General features: G+C 32.2%; 1 protein-coding gene across 1 annotated transcript in view; it reads left to right on the top strand.

Annotated features, from left to right (window-relative positions):
• The window catches only part of LOC145283923 (uncharacterized), a 98,805-nt gene that overhangs the window by 19,394 nt on the left and 53,698 nt on the right, over nucleotides 1–25,713 (top strand). Inside the window, exons 5-27 of the mRNA XM_080133024.1 lie at nucleotides 2,019–2,238; nucleotides 3,041–3,334; nucleotides 5,898–6,157; nucleotides 6,283–6,418; nucleotides 6,784–6,978; nucleotides 8,307–8,566; nucleotides 8,699–8,834; nucleotides 9,058–9,240; nucleotides 10,789–11,048; nucleotides 11,225–11,360; nucleotides 11,738–12,076; nucleotides 14,393–14,652; nucleotides 14,784–14,919; nucleotides 15,289–15,537; nucleotides 17,902–18,161; nucleotides 18,303–18,438; nucleotides 18,754–19,038; nucleotides 21,229–21,488; nucleotides 21,615–21,750; nucleotides 22,082–22,267; nucleotides 23,696–23,955; nucleotides 24,119–24,254; nucleotides 24,577–24,762. Coding sequence (XP_079989150.1) covers nucleotides 2,019–2,238; nucleotides 3,041–3,334; nucleotides 5,898–6,157; nucleotides 6,283–6,418; nucleotides 6,784–6,978; nucleotides 8,307–8,566; nucleotides 8,699–8,834; nucleotides 9,058–9,240; nucleotides 10,789–11,048; nucleotides 11,225–11,360; nucleotides 11,738–12,076; nucleotides 14,393–14,652; nucleotides 14,784–14,919; nucleotides 15,289–15,537; nucleotides 17,902–18,161; nucleotides 18,303–18,438; nucleotides 18,754–19,038; nucleotides 21,229–21,488; nucleotides 21,615–21,750; nucleotides 22,082–22,267; nucleotides 23,696–23,955; nucleotides 24,119–24,254; nucleotides 24,577–24,762 — 4,909 coding nt within the window. The remainder of the gene's footprint in view (nucleotides 1–2,018; nucleotides 2,239–3,040; nucleotides 3,335–5,897; nucleotides 6,158–6,282; nucleotides 6,419–6,783; nucleotides 6,979–8,306; nucleotides 8,567–8,698; nucleotides 8,835–9,057; nucleotides 9,241–10,788; nucleotides 11,049–11,224; nucleotides 11,361–11,737; nucleotides 12,077–14,392; nucleotides 14,653–14,783; nucleotides 14,920–15,288; nucleotides 15,538–17,901; nucleotides 18,162–18,302; nucleotides 18,439–18,753; nucleotides 19,039–21,228; nucleotides 21,489–21,614; nucleotides 21,751–22,081; nucleotides 22,268–23,695; nucleotides 23,956–24,118; nucleotides 24,255–24,576; nucleotides 24,763–25,713) is intronic.

The raw sequence follows: 25,713 nt of genomic DNA, 5'->3' as shown, positions 1-25,713 counted from the left end.
TGTCGTCAGTAAATATACCCATCTCGGAGACAATTTTATCAAGGAGGGCATTTATGAATAATAGGAATAATAAAAGTCCAAGATCGATCCCTGAGGCACACCCGCATTTATATCATATTGTTTTGATGTATGACCATCGAGGACAACCTACATTCATCTCTACCTTAAGAGATTATGGTTAGGATATCTGCAGTAGAACGAGCTTGCCTAAATTCATACTGTTGGTCAGGGTTAGGGTTAGGGTTAGGGTTAGACATAAGTTTAGCAGCTGTGGGGTGGTGGAATAAAACCTGATTAATTAAAGACTCAAAGATTTTGGCGAAAAGAGAGAGGAGACTAATGGAGCGATAATTTAATGGGTCAGTTCTTTCGCCAGAATCCTTGTAAACTGATACCACAAAAGCAGTTTTTCAGCAGTCAGGAAAGCAAGATTAGTTAAGGCATTTGTTGAAAAGTTTGAAGAGAACTGGAGCGACCTCAGTGGAGAATTTTCTAATAGTACAGTTGAGATGAGATCAGGTCTACATGTTTTTGAGGTGTCTAGGTTTTTTATGTACATGAGAAGGGATGATTTTCAGATCATCTAGTGTGGTTTCTGTTCGCAAAGGAAATAGGAAGTGGTTTGCTGGGTTCAAAGTAAAGTTGGAGGCAAACCGACAGACAAGCAGGTTAGCATTCTCGGTTGCCATGCAAACAACTTCAGAATTGTTGGATAATGGCGGAATTGTTGATTGCCCATTATTTACGATTTTCTAAAAGTCACGAGTTCCTAATTTCTGCGCTTCAATGCGTTTTCTGGTGGTTTCGGTATATTCTCTCTTAGCTGCGGCTATTTCTTTCTTACAATTATTTTTAGCTTCTATAAACCTTTCAATATTTATTATATCTTATTCATGAGATCTTACTCTCACAAATAAATCTTCCAAAAAGAAAGTATCTGAGAGTGAGAGAGAGAGAGAGAGAGAGAGACAAAGAGAAAGAGAGATAAGGGGGATCATTAATCTTAAATGGGAAAAGAGTCCGTTGGGAACGATATCATATGTTGTGAATGGACAATCCTAAGAAGCCAATAGGGGAGGAGAAAACACTCGCACTGAACAGCGAGGAGACAAGGAAATGGAATGAAGGATATTGTCACGGACTATTGTTTGGAAGAGTTGCACAGTTAACTCCCTACAGATTCCCGAGTTCGACATAAAGATCTACAAGTTGCGCCTGAAGATGAGGGGTTACATCAGCCGAAACTCTCTGATCATATCTAAGAGGAGAACAGAAGTCAGAACAGAAGTCAGAACAGTTTAAATAACGCAAAGCACCGTAAAGTTCGCGCCACTGCGCATTCTTTTTTATGTTATTTTTTATTTTATTTTTTTGTTTTTGTTTTTGTTTTTGTTTCTTTGTTTTTTGTGGGGGGGGGTCATCAGGGCCCGCTTGATTTTTATATTTTTTTTTATCTTATAAAACCTGCCAATTAACTTAATTCCAATGAAGAATGTTGTTAATGTTTATAAATTTTTCTTAAACTATTTCTTTTATTGGGTTGGCAAATGAGTTCCTTTCGTGTGTTTTTTTTTTATTTCAATTTAATTGAAAATGTTTAATGCTTAATAAAAAAAAACTAATTAATCATTAACGCATTCCCCAGTTGTTGTTTACCACTTCTTCGCAGCACGATCACCGAATCTTTTATACTTTGTTGGTAAAAATTAAAACGTAAAAATAAAAAAATAAAAGCAAAAATACTGTTCATTTTTCTTAACTTCACATTTTATTTTACTGACTAAAAATAAACAGAAATTAATTTAAAATAACTCAAGAAAAGGGAAATAGATTACAAAATGGATCCAAAATAAAAATTATCGAAAGAAATACATTCCAAAATTTGAAAAAAAAAATTTTGTTGCAACTCAATATTTCTCTTATTTTATACAAAATGCGCCAAATCATAGTTGCATTGAAATAAATAAATAATACAGCGGTTTTTTTTTTCTTTTTTTTTTTTTTAACTCGACAAACAGGCAACGACGGTTGCAGAAGTGCTTAGAAGTACTACGCCAGTGGGATTAATTTCATCAGCGCCTTCTACAGAAAAGTTTAAAGTTATATCAGCTCCTGATCAAACCGTCTCTCTTCCAAGTGATACAGACAACACTGTTATGAAAATAACAATTATCCCTACAAACCCTTCGGCTCCTGTCCAAGTCAAAATTTCCACTAAAATTTGCACAAAGGAAACAAGTAAGTTTTAAGCAATGTGGATTTTTAGCTTTTTAATAATTCTAATTTATTTAATCTATAGCAAATAATTTTTTTCAACAAAAATCATTATTATTATTATTATTATTATTATAATTATTATTTATTTATTTATTTATTTGACAACGCGTTTTCGCACGTATCATTATCGGTTATTGCTCAGTGGCAATAACATGAAGTTTGAATGACAAGTATTCCCATATTTCGAACATTTACCGCTTCTTTTGATAATCGTTGCAACAGCCATTTACTATTGATATCTCGTCGTCTCTGGATTTTAAGTAGCAATAGGCCTTCCTAACTTGCTTGTGCGCTCCGCATCCTTCTAATAGAAGTTTGGTTTGTGCTTCTATCTTCCTTGACTCTTCACTGCCATGTAGTATGGTACTATGCTGATTGATGCTACGTCGCTGTATGTGTGCGTGTTATTATTTTTAGGAGAATGGGCAGTTTATGGGATTTCTCGTATGACTTATTATTATTATTATTATTGTTGTTGTTGTTGTTGTTGTTGTTGTTGTTTATTTTCATATACTTGACAGGGCGTTATTTATTAATATTAAGTGTTAAAACTAATGGATTGATCAAAAGAGTTTAGCAATTTTCCTCCTCTCTTTTACTTTGATACTGAAATAAGCATAAATGTTTTATTTAGTTTGACACGATATTTAAGATACAATTTAATATACAGATTGATATGGGATTTATTGTCAAAGATTAATGCATAATAAATTATAATATATATCATTTAAAATAATTTGTAAACATATCTTCATCGCTGTAGCACCAACAAGCCCCGTTCCAGTCACAACTCCTTCAGAAACAACGCCTTCTCCAGTCACAACTCCTGCAGAGACAACACCTGCTCAAGTCACAACTCCTGCAGAAACAACGCCTGCTCCAGTCACAACTCCTGCAGAAACAACGCCTGCTTCAGTCACAACTCCTGCAGAAACAACGCCTGTTCCAGTCACAACTCCTGCAGAAACAACGCCTGCTACAGTCACAACTCCTGCAGAAACAACACCCGCTCAAGCCACCACGCCAAAAATTACAACTACTATTTCTACGACGCCAGGTATTTATTTAAATACAATCATATGTGACTAAAGTACGCCAAAATACTATTTTATAATTGATGTTTGAAACTTGATATGAGAGAAAGAAATAGAGAACAAGTAGTGCAGTAAATTTAGTTTTTTACTGTGTATAAATGAATGCAGTTATGAATCAACATGCTTTAAAAATTATTATGTCAATATTTTTTAAGATATTCATTGATTATTCTTCACTTGATATCATCGTCTTATTTTATACATGCACATCAGTTTTGTTTTATTATATTTGAGTCATTATGATACACGATCCCGGGAGAATTCTGATTGTCCTGGATTATGAATCCCACTTAGAGTGTAAGGGCGATAACTCGATTCGTATTTTCATTCTTGAGAGTTACAAAGTCCTTTCTCTTAAATCAATGAAACATTGGCAACAATTTGTGCAAGCAATGATGACTTTATTTAATGACTAGCGGGGGTACCCGGCGTTGCCCGAGTGTTTGTTTCCGGGACGGGGGGGAGTTTTAAAAAATGTTATGGTAGGTAAGTAGGAAGGATCAAACCTGGAGTCATAAGTAAAAGTAGGAAAATAAAGTGTGAAAAAAAAAACAAAAAAACATCTGCAACGTTAACAGTTCGGCCACCAAGAAAAGTCCATTCCAGTTGTTTAGGAAAAAAAAACGACTACGGTAGGTCGGCGCGAACGTGAAAATATAATGTGAATTGTCCAGCACGCTAACCACTACGCCACAGAGCACTGCAGCTTAGTTTAGTGATTTTAAATAACTTCACATGAAAGAACTACGAAGCCAAACCGGTGTTCTCTTCTCAACTGTTCCTTTTGAACGATCCCCAAACGGTGTTAAGTGGTGGCAGGGGGGGGGAGGAATTTATTAGAGAGAAAATATTTTACCACTTCCATTGATCTTAACCGATTTTGGCCGTGACTTCTCAGCAGAAAAAGTATAGAAATCTAAGATTATCGAGGAATTTGAGAAATAATAAGCCTATAACACACCTCAGATATTGTTCTGCCGTTTGTGCATATTATATTTGCATGAAATATCTTGATTTTTAATCCTATTAATGTCAAAATCATACGGGGAAAAAATGAGTTCATTTTATTTATATAGAGAAGATAAGATGTAATAAATAAACATAATTTAATTTCATGTTCCGGTACTATCGTGTACTACAACGCGACCACAGATTCATACTGAACCCAAATTGTCAACACAAATAGAAAAATAAAATGTTGATGATCCACATAGATTGAACACTTTTTTTTTTAATTTGCACTCAGAGGGTGGGAAAGAGAATTGTCAAAAAAATTTGTCACTTTTTTTTCTTACAAATTGTGCCATAATTGTCATCAAGTATACGTTGTTGAAACTCAACGGGGACTTGAGAAATGACTTAGTGAACATAGAAGAAATATAAAGATAGCAATACCATGAATACATTATTCTCTCATCTATTACAGTATAATCATTCTTTTAACTTCAAACAAGATCAACTCGTCAATTTTTTTCTAAATAGCTCTCGACGAAGACTTCTTGAATCAGTAACATTGAAAAGTATAAACACAATTAAACAACGTGGAGGTTTCTATAGGTCACGCAAAATGTACACAAGTTTTGTGTTCCTTTTCATTTTATTCAAACTCAACCAACGCTTCTTTAAAAGGAACACAAACCCAACGTAAATTTTGCGTGACCAACGTACCGTTCCGACACTTGAAAAGACTACCGTGAAAACACCAAACGGACTTCTACTTACTGATTTTATGCTCCAACAACAACATGGCAAAAAAACATACTGAAGATGAAGTTTACCTTCGAAATATATTTATGAATTTCAAAATAAAATTTCAAACAAAATAAATATCTGTTTATTTCGTAATAATGCGTTGTTTCGGCTTCAAACATATCTAATACGTATTTCATTTTATTCAAATTCAACCAACGTTTCTATAAAAGGAACAAATCCTACCTGTTTCTTCTATCGGACTCTATCTTCTAGAACATACTCTCTGCTGATATTGTTTATCCTCTATTTATATAATAGTTGTCAAATATTCTTGGCGGCTTTTCTTCAGATATTAAATGTCCCATTGTGCGTCCAGTTTAGTCGCATTCCAAACGACACTAATTTTTTAAAACCTTTTGGTTCATTCGTATTTCTTTTTTGTCCAATTTTCGATTTATTAATTTGGATTTATTAATAAATTGTTATGATTTAAAATACTGTCCAAAAATAATAGTTTTCTTCTTTTTTTATTATTACTAATAATATATTTTCATTCCGTGGATTAGAATTGCAACAAATTTATTCGTGTTTTAAGCTACACTTCTCTTCGTGTAAGGCATATTATTACAATTACATATAGCATGTGCTTTTAAAAATAAAACTGAGTTTATATTGGTGGAAATATAATTAATAGATGTCAAATTGTCTAAAACCAAATAACAATTTAAGGCTGTTTACTCAAAATAGTCTCCAAATCATTTTGTTCCCGCGAAATATCACGTGGGTTGAAAAAAAAACAACCGTTAATTTTGTTTGTTATTTGTCGAATCACAGTGACCTGCGTCTATGTGGATGGAATGGATGATGATTCAATTATTCCTGATGAAGCGATTACGTTGGAGCCAGCCGGTGCCAATCCCGGTGATATTAGACCAGGAAACACATGGGTTACTAATGGAGCAAATCCAAGATCTGTTACAATTGATATCGGCGATACATTGAAGAGCGGGGGTACAGTTAAACTTGTGGATAATGACAATGTGGCGAACTATGTTGTGGAAGCAATCACACCAACTGGATTAGATTTCGTCAAGGTAAATAATTGTTTTATATTTTTCGAATTATAAAAAGTATTTTTCTATATTTTTCTTAGTACTTTAAAAAAAATTTCAATTTCTTATCTTTGTAACTGAATCGTGAATTTTTTTTTCTTGTTTAGAAATCTCCAGTAAATCAGATTGTAGCTATTCCAGAGAAAGAAACACAAACTGGAATCAAAATCACCTTTACCCCGAGGAATCCGAATGAGCCGATGAGTGTAAGCGTCGCGATTAAAGTCTGTGCCAAGAAAACGAGTAAGTAGAATCTTATTGGTATATATTTTATTGCCAGAATTGTAAATGGAAACGATTGTTAATATGTATTCTCGTTTAACATTAATCCAAGTGACCATATTGGACCCCACTCTCCCATCATCAGTTTAAACAAGCATTTTTTTACTCGCATAATTTTGTTTTATAAACATTAACTTCCAATTACATCGTGAAAGTCTAAGATAGATCGTGTGAAGTTTTCAAGCATTCTCAAACAAACTGCTTCTGCAGTACGCCGTATCTTTAGTCCATGTCTATATTTGTTTCGTCACGGTTACATACTTTCTCCCTTCATTTTAATATAATCTGTCTCTGATTTAATTCCGGGTACATTTTTTTATTTCTAGCATTCCAACCGACGACAGCTGCAATCACAACAGCAGTAACAACTCCAGCACAAGTTTCAACTCCTTCTTCAGTCTCGACCCCAGTCCCAGTCACAACCCCAGTTGCGGGCACAACCTCAGTTTCTGTCACAACACCAGTTCCGGTTACAACATCTGTTCCGGTAACATTGACAACTGTTCCGACTACAACCACTGGTATGTCTATGTAATCATTTATAACAAGTAATATATTCGCCTTAAATGTTTTTTTTTCCTCTTTTAATAATTAAATTTATCTATTGTTTCATATTATTAATATTTCTTTATACGTTTTAGTTGGACATTATCGAAGAACGAATTTATAATTTTGTTAAATTCATTGATAATTGTAATAATTAATTAAATTTAATGCTGATTCTAAATTCGCCATTCATTACACAAAATATCAATCGTTGTCGTCTTCAAAGTCAACTTATATAGTCAACGTTGGAGAATGTTGGACAGCCTATTCCATATTATACTTCATGCAGCCTTTTCCATATAAAACTTATTTCGTGGAGTTGGTAGCATAAAGTATATGAAATATTATAAAGGATATATGTAGCAAAATATTGCTATCATCGTACTTTTTGGAGGTAATTACTATTTTATTTCTCTGAAACGAAATTTCTCATATTAACCCTTGGGTTACGATGGTATTTTTACACACATTGCCTACGATGGGTGTGAATTTTTTTCACATCACATAAAATCAAGTTTAGGGTCTTTGAAAAATATTTTTTTATCAAAAAACAATACAAATATTCAAACATGTGTTTCAAGCATAGGTTTAATTCATTGATTAATGCAGTCAGAGCAAAGAAAAATTCCATAGTCCTTGCAGACACCATTGATGCAGCTGTTTGTAATAATAAAAACTAGATGTTAAAAAGTTAGCAGTCAGCATAGCCTAAGGGTCAATGACATATTTTCCGTGTAAGCATACAAAATGTAAACTTTAGACAACGCAGGCTTTATTTTGAAGGAGTTCCGAATAAAGTGGTTTAAATGTTGGGATAAGAACAAAAACTAAAGTTAGGTATAATTACATTGTACATACGTGCATGAGCATTATTATTCAATAATAACAAAGCATTGCTTAATACAATTCTGTAACTGTGTTTAGCTTGATATCAATGGGATGTTTAGATTAATGAATAAGTGAAAGTTTAGGTTTTGAAAACAATTGATTTTAACATAGTAAAAGTACAGTTTTCAGTCTGTTGATGTAAAATCGCAATGGACGACCTAAATATTAGCGACATCATATCAGCAACATTGTTTTCAACTGGGCAGAGTTCAAATTTTCAACATGAATAATTAAAGGCGTTATATGCCAATATGAATCAGTCTTGTGGGATATCTAATTTTCCGTCTTTCGATATGATCAATGTGTGTTACTTAAATATATGCGCCATTTCTGTTTGATTCGTTTTACGATAAGAAGCCACGAAATATCATATAAATTGAAAAAATAAGTGTTAATTCCATTTGTCTTGTGACAGTAACCTGCGTCTATGTGGATGGAATGGATGATGATTCAATCATTCCTGATGAAGCGATTACGTTGGAGCCAGCCGGTGCCAATCCCAGTGATATTAGACCAGGAAACACATGGGTTACTAATGGAGCAAATCCAAGATCTGCTACAATAAATATTGGTGATACATTGAAGAACGGAGGTACAGTAAAACTTGTGGATAATGACAATGTAGCTAACTATGTTGTGGAAACAATCACACCAACTGGATTAGATTTTGTTAAGGTAAATAATTGTTTTATATTCTTCCCATTAAGAGAAGTAAAGTTTGTAAAATATTATTCTTGATACTTTATCAACATTTTCATTTTTTTTTTTTTTTTTTGTAACTGAATCGTTAATTTCTTTTCGGTTTAGAAATCTCCAGCTGACCAAATTGTGACAATTCCAGAGAAAGATACACAAACTGGAATCAAATTCACTCTAACTCCAAAGAATATCAATGCGCCGATGAGTGTGAGCGTTGCGATCAAAGTATGTGCTGAGAAAACAAGTAAGTAGAATCTCATTGATGCATATTTTGCTAAAATTGCAAATACGAATAAGACACCGTAAAGTTTTCAACCATTCTCAAACAAATTGATGCTATGACCACGACAGGAGTAAAGACACCGTTTATTCAATCCTCGTCGGTATTCATTTCATTGCCACATATTTTTTTCTTGTTTTAATATTATCTACCTGATATTTAATAGCTTTTGCCTTTGTATTTCTAGCTGTCCAACCCACGACAACTGTAGTCACAACAGTAACAACACCTGCAGTTCAGCCCTCATCTCCTTCTCCAGTCACAACATCAGTTCCAGTCACAACACCAGTTCCAGTCACAACACCAGTTCTAGTTACAACTCCAGTTCCAGTTACAACTTCTGCTCCGACAACTTTGACCACAACCGCTGGTATGTCTATATTATTAGTATTAGATAAAATTTGCCTTTAAAATGAACTTGATTTTTATTTTCCGCTCAGTAATTTTCTCAATTCTTCCAAATACAGTATTTACTTTTTTTTACACTTTTGCGTTGTACATTATCGGCTATACAATTCATCTTCATGGTCGTCTTTATCATAATAATGATATAAAAGTTAATACTAATTCTTACATAAACCTAAATAATCTTGCTTATACATAGTATTATTCGTTGTTGCCTTTAAGCGATAAAACTTATTTTCAGGTAAAATTTTCAACAAATGGTGAAAAATAAATTTCTTACTTCAAATCACGCAATCTTTTTAATATGAAATCTTTTTTCATGGCGCCGATAACGTAAGGAAGATTGTAAAGCAAAGCTATGAAAAAAATATCAGAGATTTTTTTTGTAATAATATTTCTCTAGCATTAAGTTTTTTTTATGTTCCTGAATTTTTTAGATAAGGTTTGATTATTCGTATTATTTGGATTTTTGTTCTGATCTTTTAGTGTTATTTTCAGTGTTACCGTCGATGTAACCTCCGATCTTCTTCAGGTGCATCTGGTAGTACTCGGGAATCTCTCTGTTGAAGTCTGGAATCTCTCTGTCGAACTCTGGAATTTGTACAGAATTTCGAACGGGGCTCTTTATTTATTCCACAAGGACTCGTGGCGTAGTAGATAGAGTACTTGATAAAATCCAATTGTAAAGTTACACTTTTCTGGGGGTTGAAAGTTTCATTCTCGGTGCGGGTGAAATTCAAAATGCAATTGCAAATTGCTTAGCACTTCTACCTAGTCATAGCTAACAGAATGAACGCATGCTATCCCGTGGATTTAATAAAGAGTTGCGTTCGAAAATCCGTGAAAAGCCGAATTCCACAGAAAGATTGTCGAGTTCGACAGGATACACCTGAAGAAGACCGAAACATTGTGAAAAGAATACTAAATATCAGAACAGAAGTCCGAAGAATGCAAATAATACAAATAAAATTTCTCATATTAATGGATTTGTTTCTTTACTCAGATTATAATAATCGTAACCCAATCAGTATTTTATTTTTATAGAGTTCGGGATAAAGTAGATATTTTAAAAATTAGATGAGTAAAAATGGTTAAGTGAATTATATTCAATGCATTATTTAATGTAAGTTGAAGTTGTGTAAACATTTCTGCAGATATCGTTCTAATTTTGTAAATCAATGCTTTTCAACATAATAATAATAATAATAATAATAATAATAATAATAATAATAATAATAATAATTCCAGTTGAATTTAATGTGAAAGATTTCATATCAAAATGACTTATTTCTATATCAACAGAATTTGATATATTTGGAAACGAATTGTTAAAAACATTAAAACAATAATGAATCGATGCTTTTGAATATTATCATCCTTCAATATCATCGTTGTACATTATTTCAATAGACGTTATTTCATTTTTATTGGAGTTTAAATGTTATTGTTATGTTCCTGCGAAATATCATGTTTATTGAACAGATAATCGTTAATCTCATTTATATTGTTACAGTGACCTGCGTCTATGTGAATGGAATGGATGATGATTCAATCATTCCTGATGAAGCGATTACGTTGGAGCCAGCCGGTGCTAAGCCCGGTGATATTAGACCAGGAAACACATGGGTTACTAATGGAGCAAATCCAAGATCTGTGACACTTAATATTGGCGATACACTAAAGAACGGAGGTACAGTAAAACTTGTGGATAATGACAATGTGGATAAATATTCTGTGGAAGCAATCACACCAACTGGATTAGATTTTGTTAAGGTAAATAATTGTTTTATATTCTTCCGCTTAAGAGAAGTAAAATTTGTCAATATTATTTCTGATACTTTATAAACATTTACAATGTTTGTTTGTTGGTTTGTTTCTTTGTTTGTTTGTTGTTTTTTGTTTTTTTGTTTTTTTTTTGTAACTGCATCGCGAGTTTCTTTTCAATTTAGAAAGCACCAGCTGGTCAGATTGTAACAATTCCGGAGAAAGAAACACAAACTGGAATCAAAATCACTCTTACTCCGAAGAATATAAATGTTCCGATGAGTGTAAGCGTTGCAATAAAAATATGTGCTGAGAAAACGAGTAAGTTGATTTTTTTATGCATTTTTCGACACAACTGTAAATCGAAATTATTTTCAGCAGAGATTTTTTTTATCATTTATTCAATAAATTCGGATCAATTTTCTCTCCCTGCATCCATTCTTTAAGTAAGTGAGTACTTGGGGATATTTACTTTTGTCAGCATTGGTTTTCAGACAAAACAAATAAACACAGAAAATAATATGTGAAGTTTTCCAATATTCTAAAACACATCAGTGCAATTTGCCCTAAGTGACTTAGACACAGTACACCGCATCTTCAGCCTATGATCGTCTTCATTTCATCGAGATCATATACTTACTATTTCATTGTAATCTTAGCTACTTGATATTTAATAGCGTTTGCGTTTATATTTGTAGCCACAGCAGCTGTAGTCACCACAGCAACAACACCTGCAGTTAAAGCTGCAACTACCTCTCCAGTTTCGACACCAGTTCCAACTACAACTCCAGTTGAAGCTGCAACCACAACTTCAGTCACAACGCCAGTTCCAGCTACAACTCCAGTTCCAGCTACAACTCCAGTTCCAGTCACAACTCCAGTTCCAGTCACAACTCCAGTTGCAGTCACAACTCCAGTTCCAGTTACAACTCCAGTTCCAGCTACAACTCCAGTTCCAGCAACAACTTCAGTTTCAACTACAACCACAGTTCCAGTCACAACCTCTGCTCAGACAACTGTTCTGACTACAACCCCCGGTATATCAATATCATCATTCATAACAGATAATATTACTATTAAAAATTAACTTTTTTTATTTGCGTTCAATAATTTTATTTCACTATTCTTTCAAATAAAATATGCATTTGTCACACTTTTGCGTTGTACACGATCGACTAAATAAGACCTAATTAGGTAAAATTCATTTCTTCTTGTAATAATTATAATATAAATTTTATATTAAGTTTAAATTTCTTATAAATAATATTCATTATACAAAATATCATTCTGTAGTAGATGAAAATTGCAAAACACAAACGGCTGGAAATTTTGAATCCAGTTTCTTCCTTGCTTTTCCAATCAGAAGCCAGCTCTCACTCACTTGACCGTGGGTATAAAACGTTAAATCGGCAACACACTCTATCTTTCTTCTCAGTTCTTGCTGACAGCAGTCTCCTCTGTTGGAGCACGACTCTGCCCGACTCCGTTGGTCCCGGGCTAGCATGAATACAAACAAGCCAACATGGCTATCTCCAAACACGGACTTCCACATTCGGTACACGCACGTACTCTCTTTTTCCATGGGACACTTTTGCTACCTGCCATACATGGACAAATGCTCCTTCTACTAACTTGTACGAGACAAATAATATATCATCGCTCTGCACCACTTATATATACACAAACATAACCGAACAATATTATCTTTTGGCAGGCCTGTGTAATCATCAACGTTTCTACGGGGAAATTCTTTTAATGACTAACCCGTTTCATTATTTTGGTCCTCCCGGCAAAAGGAGCGTAGACCTGTAAATTCACACTTGTCCGTTCGTCCGTTTGTCTGTCTTCACTTTTCTCAATAACTACGCCTTGAAATCTTTTTTAAAATTTTGCACAAACATAAAATATGATATGATTATAAAGTAACAGAACGGATCCCCGCCTCATAATTTCGTATCGAGTTAAAATAGCTAAAATTGGCACTTTTGTGCTTATCAAAAAAATGATTACTTGGATTTTGATAGGACTTTCTGAAAAGTTGTAACTAACTGATTTCTGTATAATTTTGTTTGTCTATACTTCGCGATAACTCTTGGGTCTGCTTCAAGGGCTCTTTTAGGGCTTATAAAAAACCATCTATTTTTGTTACTATTTTACCATATTTGTCCAAAATTTTCTGCACATGCCTATTTAGCAGTTTTGCATGGTGCTGAACTCAAATTTAAATATGTTCAGGCCTCATGACTTAAAAGTAAAAATAATAATTATATATATATATATATATATATATATATATATATATATATATATATATATATAGTAGATCAAACATTAGCTTTTTCGTCCGAAATAAAATTTCTCTATAATATAATGTCTCATATTAATTGGGTTTTCTGTATAATCAATTAAATGTAATATTGTAGCAATCAATAATTTATTTTGATGGATTTCTGAATAAAATAGATATTTAAAAAAATTAGATCAATCAAAATGTTTAATTTAATTATGAGACCATAATATTTATGCATTATATAATGTGTAGTCAATGATGTTTGCATTAGTAAATTTTATTTAATTAAAGTTCCCAAAGATTTTCTTCGAATATTACATTTAAATTTTGTAAGTTAATAGAGTCGAATTTCTTTAATTGTGCCCCTTCAATATATCATGCAGATGGAAAACATAATCAATAATTTCATTATCTTAAGACAGTGACCGATGTTTATTATAAAACTTATTTGATAGAGCTGGTGACATCAAAATTTTTTTCATTTTTATATTTTAAGAGATATGTAAAGTTAATCAAATAAAAAAACAACGTAAAACTTTTTTTAAATGTAATATTCTTTAATATAATGTTCTATGATTATCTTTCAAATAAAATTGATGCACTCAGTTATTTACTGATTTTGAAAGATTTATATAAAAACTGCCTATTTAATAAATTACCAAAATGAAATGTAATATAATTGCATATAATTTGTTCATTATATAATGTATATTTTATTTATAGGAAGTTCAAATCTTGGGAGAATCTGTACACACATTTGATTTTTAGTTTTGTGAAATAATACTTTTACATATGATAATAAAAACGTCGATTTAAACTTTTAATGTTTGCAATCAGATATTAATATCATTAAATTTTCTATTCTTAAAAATCATACATCAATCGGAATTTGTCCTTCATATTTTATCTTAATTTTTGTCATTATATATTTTCATAACCTGTTACATGAATATAGATATTACTTTCATTTAATTTGCATTGAAACTAAAAATACTGTATTTTGTTCCTGTGAAATATGATGTGAATAGATATATGATCGTTTGTTTCCTTTGTCTTGTTACAGTGACCTGCGTCTATGTGGATGGAATGGATGATGATTCAATCATTCCTGATGAAGCGATTACGTTGGAGCCAGCCGGTGCCAAGCCCGGTGATATTAGACCAGGAAACACATGGGTAACTAATGGAGTAAATCCAAGATCTGTGACACTTGATATTGGCGATACATTGAAGAACGGAGGTACCGTAAAACTTGTGGATAATGCCAATGTGGATAAATATTCTGTGGAAGCAATCACACCAACTGGATTAGATTTCGTTAAGGTGAATAATTGTTTTATATTCTTCCCATTAAGAGAAGTAAAATTTGTCAATATTATTCCTGATACTTTATAAACATTTACAATGTTTGTTTGTTTTTTTGTAACTGCATCTCGAATGTCTTTTCAATTTAGAAAGCACCAGCTGGTCAGATTGTAACAATTCCAGAGAAAGAAACACAAACTGGAATCAAAATCACTCTTACTCCGAAGAATATAAATGTTCCGATGAGTGTAAGCGTTGCAATAAAAATATGTGCTGAGAAAACGAGTAAGTTGATTTTTTTTTATGCATTTTTCGACACAATTGTAAATCGAAATTATTTTCAGCAGGGATTTTTTATCATTTATTCAATAAATTCGGATCAATTTTCTCTCCCTGCATCCATTCTTTAAATAAGTGAGTACTTGGCGATATTTACTTTTGTTAGCATAGGTTTTCAGACAAAATAAAATAAATAACATGAGAAGTTTTCCAATATTCTAAAACACATCAGTGCAATTTGCCCTAAGTGACTTAGACACAGTACACCGCATCTTCAGCCTATGATCGTCTTCATTTCATCGGAATCATATACTTACTATTTTATTGTAATCTTAGCTACCTGATATTTAATAGCGTTTGCGTTTATATTTGTAGCCACAGCAGCTGTAGTCACCACAGCAACAACACCTGCAGTTAAAGCTGCAACTACCTCTCCAGTTTCGACACCAGTTCCAACTACGACTCCAGTTGAAGCTGCAACCACAACTTCAGTCACAACTCCAGTTCCAGCTACAACTCCAGTTCCAGCTACAACTCCAGTTCCAGCAACAACTCCAGTTTCCACTACAACAACAGTTCCAGTCACAACCTCTGCTCAGACAACTATTCTGACTACAACCCCCGGTATATCAATATCATCATTCATAACAGATAATATTAGTCTTAAAAATTTACTTTTTTTATTTGTGTTCAATAATTTTATTTCTCTATTCTTTCAAATAAAATATGCATTTGTCACACTTTTGCGTTGTACACGATCAACTAAATAAGACCTAACTAGGTAAAATTCATTTCTTATCATAATAATTATAATATAAATCTAATATTAATTTAAATTTCTCATAAATAATCTTCCTTATACAAAATATCATTTTGTAGTAGATGAAAATTGCAAAAACGCAAGCAGGTGCGAATTCTCGCGGCTGGAGATTTTGAATCCAGTTTCTTCCTGGCTTTTACAATCAGAAGCCAGCTCTAACTCACGTGAATTAGTGAATAAAACGTTAAATCGGCAACACACTCTATCTTTCTTCTCACCTCTTGCTGACAGCAGCTCCCTCTGTTGGAGCGCGACTCTGCCCGACTCGTTGGTCCCGGGCTAGCATGAATACAAACAAGCCAACATGGCTATCTCCAAACACGGACTTCCACTTGCGGTACACGCACGTACTCTCTTTTTACAACAGGACACTTCTGCCCCCCGTCCATCAATGGACACGTGCTCCTACTACTAACTTCTACAAGACAAATAATATATCATCACTATGCACCACTTATATATACACAAACATAACCGAACAATATTATCTTTTGTCAGGCCTGTGTAATCATCAACGTTTCTACGGGGAAATTCTTTTAATGACTACCCGTTTCAATTATTTTGGTCCCCCCGGCAAAAGGAGCGTAGACCTGTAAATTCACACTTGTCCGTTCGTCCGTTTGTCTGTCCGCACTTTTCTCAATAACTACGCCTTGAAATTTTTTTAAAATTTTGTACAAGCATTAAACATGATATGATTTAAAAGTAAAAGAACGAACCCCGCCCCCCACCCCCACCCCGAATTGCCTTTCGAGTTAAAATAGAGAAAATTAGCACTTTTGCGCTTATTAAAAAAAAATGATTACTTGGATTTCCATAAGACTTTCTGAAAAGTTGTAACTAACTTATTTCTGTATAATTTTGTTTGTCTATACTTCGCGATAACTCTTGGGTCTGCTTCAAGGGCTCTTTTAGGGCTTATAAAAACCATCTATTTTTGTGCCTGTTTTACCATATTTGTCCAAACTTTTCTGTGCATGCCTATTTAGCAGTTTTGCATGGTGCTGAACTCAAATTTAAATATGTTCAGGCCCTATGACATAAAAGTAAAAATATTTATAATATATATATATATATATATATATATATATATATATATATATATATATATATATATATATAGTAAAAGAAACATTAGCTTTTTTGTCCAAAATAAAATTTCTCTATAATAAAATCTCTCATATTAATTGGATTTTCTGTATAATCAAATAAAAAGTAATATTTTAGCAATCAATATTTTATTTTCATGGAGTTCTAAATAAAATAGATATTTTTAAAAATTAGGTCAGTAACAATGTTTAACTGAATAATAATAGCATAGTATTTATGCATTATATAATGTCTATCCAAGTCTGTTTGCATAAGAAAATCTTGTTTGATTAAAGTTTCCACAGATTTGCTTCGAATATTGCATTTTAAATTTTGTAAACTGATACGTGAGTTGAATTTCTTTAATTGTGTTCCATCAATATATCACACGGACGGAAAAGATAATCATTAATTTAATTTCATTTGTCTTGAGACAGTGACTGACGTCTATTATAAAACTTATTTGGTAACGCTGAAACATCAAAAATGTTTTCACTTTAATATTTTAAGAGATATGTAAAGTTAATTAAATAAAAAAAAAAATTGAACTTTTTCAAATATAATATTTTTTAATATAATTTTCTATGATTATCTGTTAAATAAACCTCATGCACTCAGTTATTTACTGGTTTTGAAAGATTTCTGCGGAAAATACGTATTTAAAACAAAAATACAAATATGAAATGGAGTATAATTGCATATAATTTGTTCATTATATAATGTATATTTTTATTTGTAGAAAGTTAAAATCTTGGGAGGATTTGTACACACATTTAATTTTTAGTTTTGTGAAATAATACTTTTACATATGATAATAAAAACGTCGATTTAAAATCTTAATGTTTGCAATCAGATATTAATATCATTAAATTTTCTATTCTTAAAAATAATACATCAATCGGAATTTGTCCTTCATATTTTATCTTAATTTTTGTCATTATATATTTTCATAACCTGTTACATGAATATAGATATTACATTCATTTAATTTGCATTGAAACTAAAAATACTGTATTTTGTTCCTGCGAAATATGATGTGAATAGAAATATGATCGTTAATCTCATTTATCTTGTTACAGTGACCTGCGTCTATGTGGATGGAATGGATGATGATTCAATCATTCCTGATGAAGCGATTACGTTGGAGCCAGCCGGTGCCAAGCCCGGTGATATTAGACCAGGAAACACATGGGTGACTAATGGAGTAAATCCAAGATCTGTGACACTTGATATTGGCGATACACTAAAGAACGGAGGTACAGTAAAACTTGTGGATAATGACAATGTGGATAAATATTCTGTGGAAGCAATCACACCAACTGGATTAGATTTTATTAAGGTAAATATTTGTTTTATATTCTTCCCATTAAGAGAAGTAACATTTTCAATATTATTCCTGATACTTTAAAATATTGTTGTTTATTTTATTTATTTATTTTTATTTTTTTGTAACTGCATCTCGAATGTCTTTTCGATTTAGAAAGCACCAGCTGGTCAGATTGTAACAATTCCAGAGAAAGAAACACAAACTGGAATCAAAATCACTCTTACTCCGAAGAATATAAATGTTCCGATGAGTGTAAGCGTTGCAATAAAAATATGTGCTGAGAAAACGAGTAAGTTGATTTTTTTATGCATTTTTCGACACAATTGTAAATCGAAATTATTTTCAGCAGAGATTTTTTCAATAAATTCGGTTCAATTCTTTCTCTCTTCATCCATTCTTTAAATAAGTGAGTACTTGACGATATTATCTTTTGTCAGCATTGGTTTTCAGACAAAACAAATAAACACAGAAAATATATGACTTAAACACAGTATACCGCATCTTCAGCCTGTGATCGTCTTAATTTTCTCATAATAATATACTGACTTTTTCATTTTAATCTTTGCTACCTGATATTTAATAGCGTTTGCGTTTATATTTGTAGCCGCAGCAGCTGTAGTCACCACAGCAACAACACCTGCAGTTAAAGCTGCAACTACCTCTCCGGTTTCGACACCAGCTCCAACTACAACTCCAGTTGAAGCTGCAACCACAACTTCAGTCACAACTCCAGTTCCAGTCACAACTCCAGTTCCAGTCACAACTCCAGTTCCAGCTACAACTCCAGTTCCAACCACAACTCCAGTTCCAACTACAACCACAGTTCCAGTTACAACAACAGTTCCAGTCACAACCTCTGCTCAGACAACTATTCTGACTACAACCCCCGGTATATCAATATCATCATTCATAACAGATAATATTACTATTAAAAATTAACTTTTTTTTTTATTTGTGTTCAATAATTTTATTTCACTATTCTTTCAAATAAAATATGCATTTATCACACTTTTGCGTTCTACAGGATCAACTTTATAATACCTAATTAGGTAAAATTCATTTCTTATCGTAGTAATTATAATATAAATCTAATATTAATTTAAATTTCTTATAAATAATTTTCCTTATACAAAATATCATTTTGTAGCAGATGAAAATTGCAAAAACACAACAAGGAGCGAATTCTAGCGGCTGGGGATTTTGAATCCAGTTTCTTCCTGGCTTTTACAATCAGAAGCCAGCTCTCACTCACGTGAATTAGTGAATAAAACGTTAAATCGGCAACACACTCTATCTTTCTTCTCACCTCTTGCTGACAGCAGCCCCCTCTGTTGGAGCGCGACTCTTCCCGAGACTCCGTTGGTCCCGGGCTAGCATGAATACAAACAAGCCAACATGGCTATCTCCAAACACGGACTTCCACTTGCGGTACACGCACGTACTCTCTTTTTACAACAGGACACTTCTGCCCCCGTCCATCCCTGGACACATGCTCCTACTACTGACTTCTACGAGACAAATAATATGTCATCGCTACGTACCACTACTTTATACACAAACATACCCGAACAATATTATCTTTCGACCGGCCTATGTAATCATCAACGTCTTTACAGGGAAATTCTTTTAATGATTACCCGTTTCATTATTTTTGGTCCCTTGTCCGTTCGTCAGTTCGTCTGTCCGCACTTTTCTCAACAACTACGCCTTGGAATTTTTATAAATTTTTACACAAACATTAAACATGATATAAGTAAAAAGTAACAGAACGGATTCCCGCCCTCTCCCCCCATCCCCAGGATTGCCTTTCGGGTTAAATAGCTAAAATTGACTACTTGGATTTCCATAAGACTTTCTGAAAAGTTTTAACTAACTTATTTCTACATAATTTTGTTTGTCTATACTTCGCGATAACACTTGTGTGTGTGCTTCAAGGGCTCTTTTAGGGCTTATAAAAACTCTCTATATTTGGGACTGTTTTACCATCTTTGTCCAAAATTTCTGTATATGTTTATTTGGTAGTTTTGCATGGTGCTGAACTCAAATTTAAATATGGTAAGGCCTCATCACATAAAAGTAAAGTCTCATATTTATTTATTTTCTGTATAATCAAATAAAAAGTAATATTATAACAATAAATATTTTATTTTGATGGAGTTTTGAATAAAATATATATTTTTAAAAATTAGATCAGTAATAATCTTCAATTGAATTATAATAGCATAGTATTTATGCATTATATATTTTCTATCCAATGATGTTTGCATAAATAAATCTTGTTTAATGAAAGCTTTCAAAGATTTTCTTCGAGTATTGCATTTAAAATTTTGTAAATTAATACTTGAGTCGAATTTCTTTGTGTTCCCTCAATATATCATGCAGATAGAAAAGATAATCATTAATTTTATTTGTCTTAGGACAGTGACCGGCGTCTACTATAAAACTTATTTGATAGAGCTGATAACATCAAAAATGTTTTCATTTTTCATTTTAAATTAAAAGAGATGTGTAAAGTTAATTAAATAAATAAAAAAACATCAAATTTTTTTTTCAAATGTAATATTCTTTTAACATAATTTTCTATGATTATCTGTTAAATAAACCTCATGCACTCAGTTGATTTTGACAGATTTCAGAAGAAAATACTTATTTTAAAAAAAAACGATACAAACATGAAATGTGGTATAATTGCATACAATTTGTTCATTAGATAATGTATATTTTTATTTGTAGAAAGTTAAAATCTTGGGAGAATCTGTACACACATTTAATTTATAGTTTTGTGAAATAATACTTTTACATATGATAATAAAAACGTCGATTTAAACTTTTACTGTTTGCAATCTGATATTAATATCATACAATTTTATATAATTAAGACTTATACATCAACCTGAATTAGTCCTTCAGATGTTATCTTATCATTATTATCTTATTATATATTTTCGCAATCTGTAACATAAATATAGACATTACCTCCATTTAACTTGCATTGAAACTAAAATTACATTATTTTGTTCCTGCGAAGTATGATGTATATAGTAAAATATAATCATCTGTTTCCTTTGTCTTATCACAGTGACCTGCGTCTATGTGGATGGAATGGATGATGAATCAGTTGTTCCTGATGAAGCGATTACGTTGGAGCCAGCCGGTGCCAATCCCGGTGATATTAGACCAGGAAACACATGGGTAACTAATGGAGTAGATCCAAGATCTGTTACACTTAATATTGGTGATACACTGAAGAACGGAGGTACAGTTAAACTTGTTGATAATGACAATGTAGCTAACTACGTTGTGGAAGCAATCACACCAACTGGATTAGATTTTGTTAAGGTAAATTATTATTTTATAGTTTTCCAATTATCTGAAGTAAAAATTTTCAATATTATTTTTGTACATTATTAATTTTTTCAATTTTTTCAATTTTATAACTGAATCGTTAATTTCTTTCTGGTTTAGAAATCTCCAGCTGATAAAATTGTGACAATTCCAGCAAAAGAAACACAAACTGGAATCAAGATCACTCTTATCCCGAAGAATATAAATGATCTGATGAGTGTTAGTGTTGCAATTAAAATATGTGCAGAAAAAACGAGTAAGTATATTGTCATTTGATGTATTTTCCTCGCATCTGGTATTTCTGTAGATTTTATTTTTTCATTCATTACAGATGTTGTGAAATTTTTTCTCGCATCTTTTCTTTAAATAAACCAACAATTTACGATATTTTTTCGTTACATAATTCTCTTTTACTAGTATTTGTTTCTATGTAAATCAGATAATTATTGGAGAGGTTACAAGTGTTAGAAAATTCCCAAACAAATTAGAAAAATTGATCCGACTGAGACCAGACACGATATATCGCGTTTACAGTGTGCATCGTATCTCTCTCTGAAAATTTATTGCATGTGCAATTTTATTTGTAGCCTTCCAACCCACAACAGCTGTAGTCACAACAGTACCAACAACTCCAGTTCAAACCTCAACTCCATCTCCAGTCACAACGACAGTTCCAGTCACAACTCCAGCTCCAGTCACAACTCCAGCTCCAGTCACAACTCCAGTTCCGGTTACAACACCAGTGCCGACAACTAGTCCAACTACAACTGCTGGTATATATTCACATGATCATTTATAACAAAAAGAATATTCGCTTAAAAAAAAATTTTTTTTAGTTTATAGTCTATTCATTTTCAATTATTTAATATATTATATTTGTTCATTTTTTTTTTCGCATTGTAAATTGCCTACGATTAAATAATAAATTTATAATTCGTAAAATTCATTTTTAATTGAAATAATGTTTTTAAAAAATATTAATACTTAGTTCATTCTGGATGTCATTTATTAAAAACATATCATTCGTTATTGTTTAAAAACATTGAACTTATTTTCATAAAGAATTTCAGTGAATGGTAGACCATATATTTCTTAGACTTTACAAAAATCTATTAATGTAAAACTTTTGTTGCGCTGATAAAATATGAAAATACTTGTAGTGCCTCCTGCCTTTGACAAAGTCTAAAATTTGCAAAGAAAATACTTGTAGTGCCTCCTGCCTTTGACAAAGTCTAAAATTTGCAAAGAAAAATGCTGGAAATGAATATACTGTTATAACATTGTTATAAAATGTTTATAAAATGATTATAACTATTATATTATAGCAATGGAAGAAAATGAAATTTTACATTTATGTGTCGAATAATTAAAATAATAGCATATCGATCTGAATTAGTCTTTGAAATATTATCACCTTTTTCCTTATTAACTATAGTTGTGATGAGTTGCTTCAAGTGAACGTTAATTTTGTTTGACTTCAGAATATCTATAAGGTTATTAGTATCATTATTTGTATGCGAGTAATATGTAGCGTGACATTGTATTTTATTTTTGGTTGCGTTCACTTCTAACAAGGCATATCGCTACATGGACGTAAAAGGGCAACTATTTGGGGCTTTACCTAGGAAAGATTAACAAGATCTTTGTTTACGTTACATTTAAACATCTGCATATCAGTACAGTCAGAGAAGCAGGTAGCAGGAAGGGAATACCAAAGTCTGGCTCTTCGAGTGAAGAAGCTGTTAGAGTAGAAAGGTTTTAACAATTGGGGACCTCAACAGTGAAGGGATAAGATTTGGTTGCTAAGCCGGTTTGTCGAGGATATGTACGTTGGTGCGTACAAGTGCAATCAAGTTCATCGGAGCACATTTCATTAAAATATTTGCAAAACAGGCAGAGAAATGCAACATTGCGGTGATGGGATATGGGTTGAACCTTACTTGACCAAGTTAGACAAATTAGATTGAAACTCTTTTTTCGACTCTATCACAGAGGGAGAGGGACAAGTAGTAGATACACCAGCCCAGATTTCTACATTCATAACATCCGGTTGGTGTATTTTGTAAGCATTTGCTAACTTTTGACTAGTAACTGGTTACACTTCTAGTCTAAGAGTCATTTATTTTGTTCTCGACATAACATCTCAATCGAAAATACTGTATCATTTGAAAAGATGATTGTTAATTTTATTTGTCTTATAGTGACCTGCGTCTATGTGGATGGAATGGATGATGAATCAGTTGTTCCTGATGAAGCGATTACGTTGGAGCCAGCCGGTGCCAAGCCCGGTGATATTAGACCAGGAAATGCATGGGTAACTAATGGAGTAGATCCAAGATCTGTTACACTTAATATTGGTGATACACTGAAGAACGGAGGTACAGTTAAACTTGTTGATAATGACAATGTAGCTAACTACGTTGTGGAAGCAATCACACCAACTGGATTAGATTTCGTTAAGGTAAATTATTATTTTATAGTTTTACAATTATCTGAAGTAAAAGTTTTCAATATTATTTTTGGTACATTATTAATATCTCCAATTTTTTTTTTCTTTGATTTTTGTTTTTGTTTTTTTTTGCGTTTTTTTTTAAAACTGAATCGTTAATTTCTTTCTGGTTTAGAAATCTCCAGCTGGTCAAATTGTGACAATTCCAGCGAAAGAAACACAAACTGGAATCAAAATCACTCTTACTCCGAAGAATATAAATGATCTGATGAGTGTTAGCGTTGCAATTAAAATATGTGCAAAGAAAACGAGTGAGTATATTGTTATTTAACATATTTTCCTCGTATTTGGTATTTCCATAGATTTTATTTCTTCATTCATTACAAAAGCATTAGTGAATTTTCCTTCTTGCCTCTTTTCTTTAAATAAACCAACAATTTATGATTTTTTTTTCTTACATAATTTTCTTTTACTAGTATTCCTTTCCATTTAAATCAGATAATCATTGGTAAGGTTACAATTGTTATAAAATTTCAAAACAACTTAATACTATGGACCTGAATGAGGTCAAACGCGGTACGTCACATCGTATTTCCTTCTGAAATTTAATTGCATGTGCAATTTTATTTGTAGCCTTCCAACCTACAACAGCTGTAGTCACAACAGTACCAACAACTCCAGTTCAAACCTCAACTCCATCTCCAGTCACAACGCCAGTTCCAGTCACAACGCCAGCTCCAGTCACAACTCCAGCTCCAGTCACAACTCCAGTTCCGGTTACAACACCAGTGCCGACAACTAGTCCAACTACAACTGCTGGTATATATTCACATGATCATTTATAACAAAAAGAATATTCGCTTAAAAACAAATTATTTTTAGTTTATAGTCTATTCATTTTCAATTATTTAATATATTATATTTGTCCATTTTTTTTTTCGCATTGTAAATTGCGCACGATTAAATAATAAATTTATAATCCGTAAAATTCATTTTTAATTGAAATAATGATTTTAAAAAATATTAATACTTAGTTCATTCTGAATGTCATTTATTAAAAACATATCATTCGTTATTGTTTAAAAACATTGAACTTATTTTCATAAAAAATTTCAGTCAATGGTAGACCATATATTTCTTAGACTTTACAAAAATCTATTAATATAAAACTTTTGTTGCGTTGATAAAATATGAAAATACTTGTAGTGCCTCCTGCCTTTGACAAAGTCTAAAATTTGCAAAGAAAATACTTGTAGTGCCTCCTGCCTTTGACAAAGTCTAAAATTTGCAAAGAAAATACTTGTAGTGCCTCCTGCCTTTGACAAAGTCTAAAATTTGCAAAGAAAAATGCTGGAAATGAATATACTTTTATAACATTGTTATAAAATGGTTATAACTATTATATTATAGCAATGGAAGAAAATGAAATTTTACATTTATGTGTCGAATAATTAAAATAATAGCATATCGATCTGAATTAGTCTTTGAAATATTATCACCGTTTTCCTTATTAACTATAGTTGTGATGAGTTGCTTCAAGTGAACGTTAATTTTGTTTGACTTCAGATTATCTATAAGGTTATTAGTATCATTATGTGTATGCGAGTAATATGTAGCGTGACATTGTATTTTATTTTTGGTTGCGTTCACTTCTAACAAGGCATATCGCTACATGGACGTAAAAGGGCAACTATTTGGAGCTTTACCTAGGAAAGATTAACAAGATCTTTTTTACGTTACATTTAAACATCTGCATATCAGTACAGTCAG

This window comes from Euprymna scolopes, chromosome 8, assembly GCF_053919585.1.
Source record: "Euprymna scolopes isolate OS-2025 chromosome 8, ASM5391958v1, whole genome shotgun sequence".
Classification (NCBI taxonomy): Eukaryota; Metazoa; Mollusca; class Cephalopoda; order Sepiida; family Sepiolidae; genus Euprymna; species Euprymna scolopes.
The sequence above is the reverse complement of the archived record's forward strand: the minus strand, read 5'-3'. Positions and strand labels throughout refer to the sequence as shown.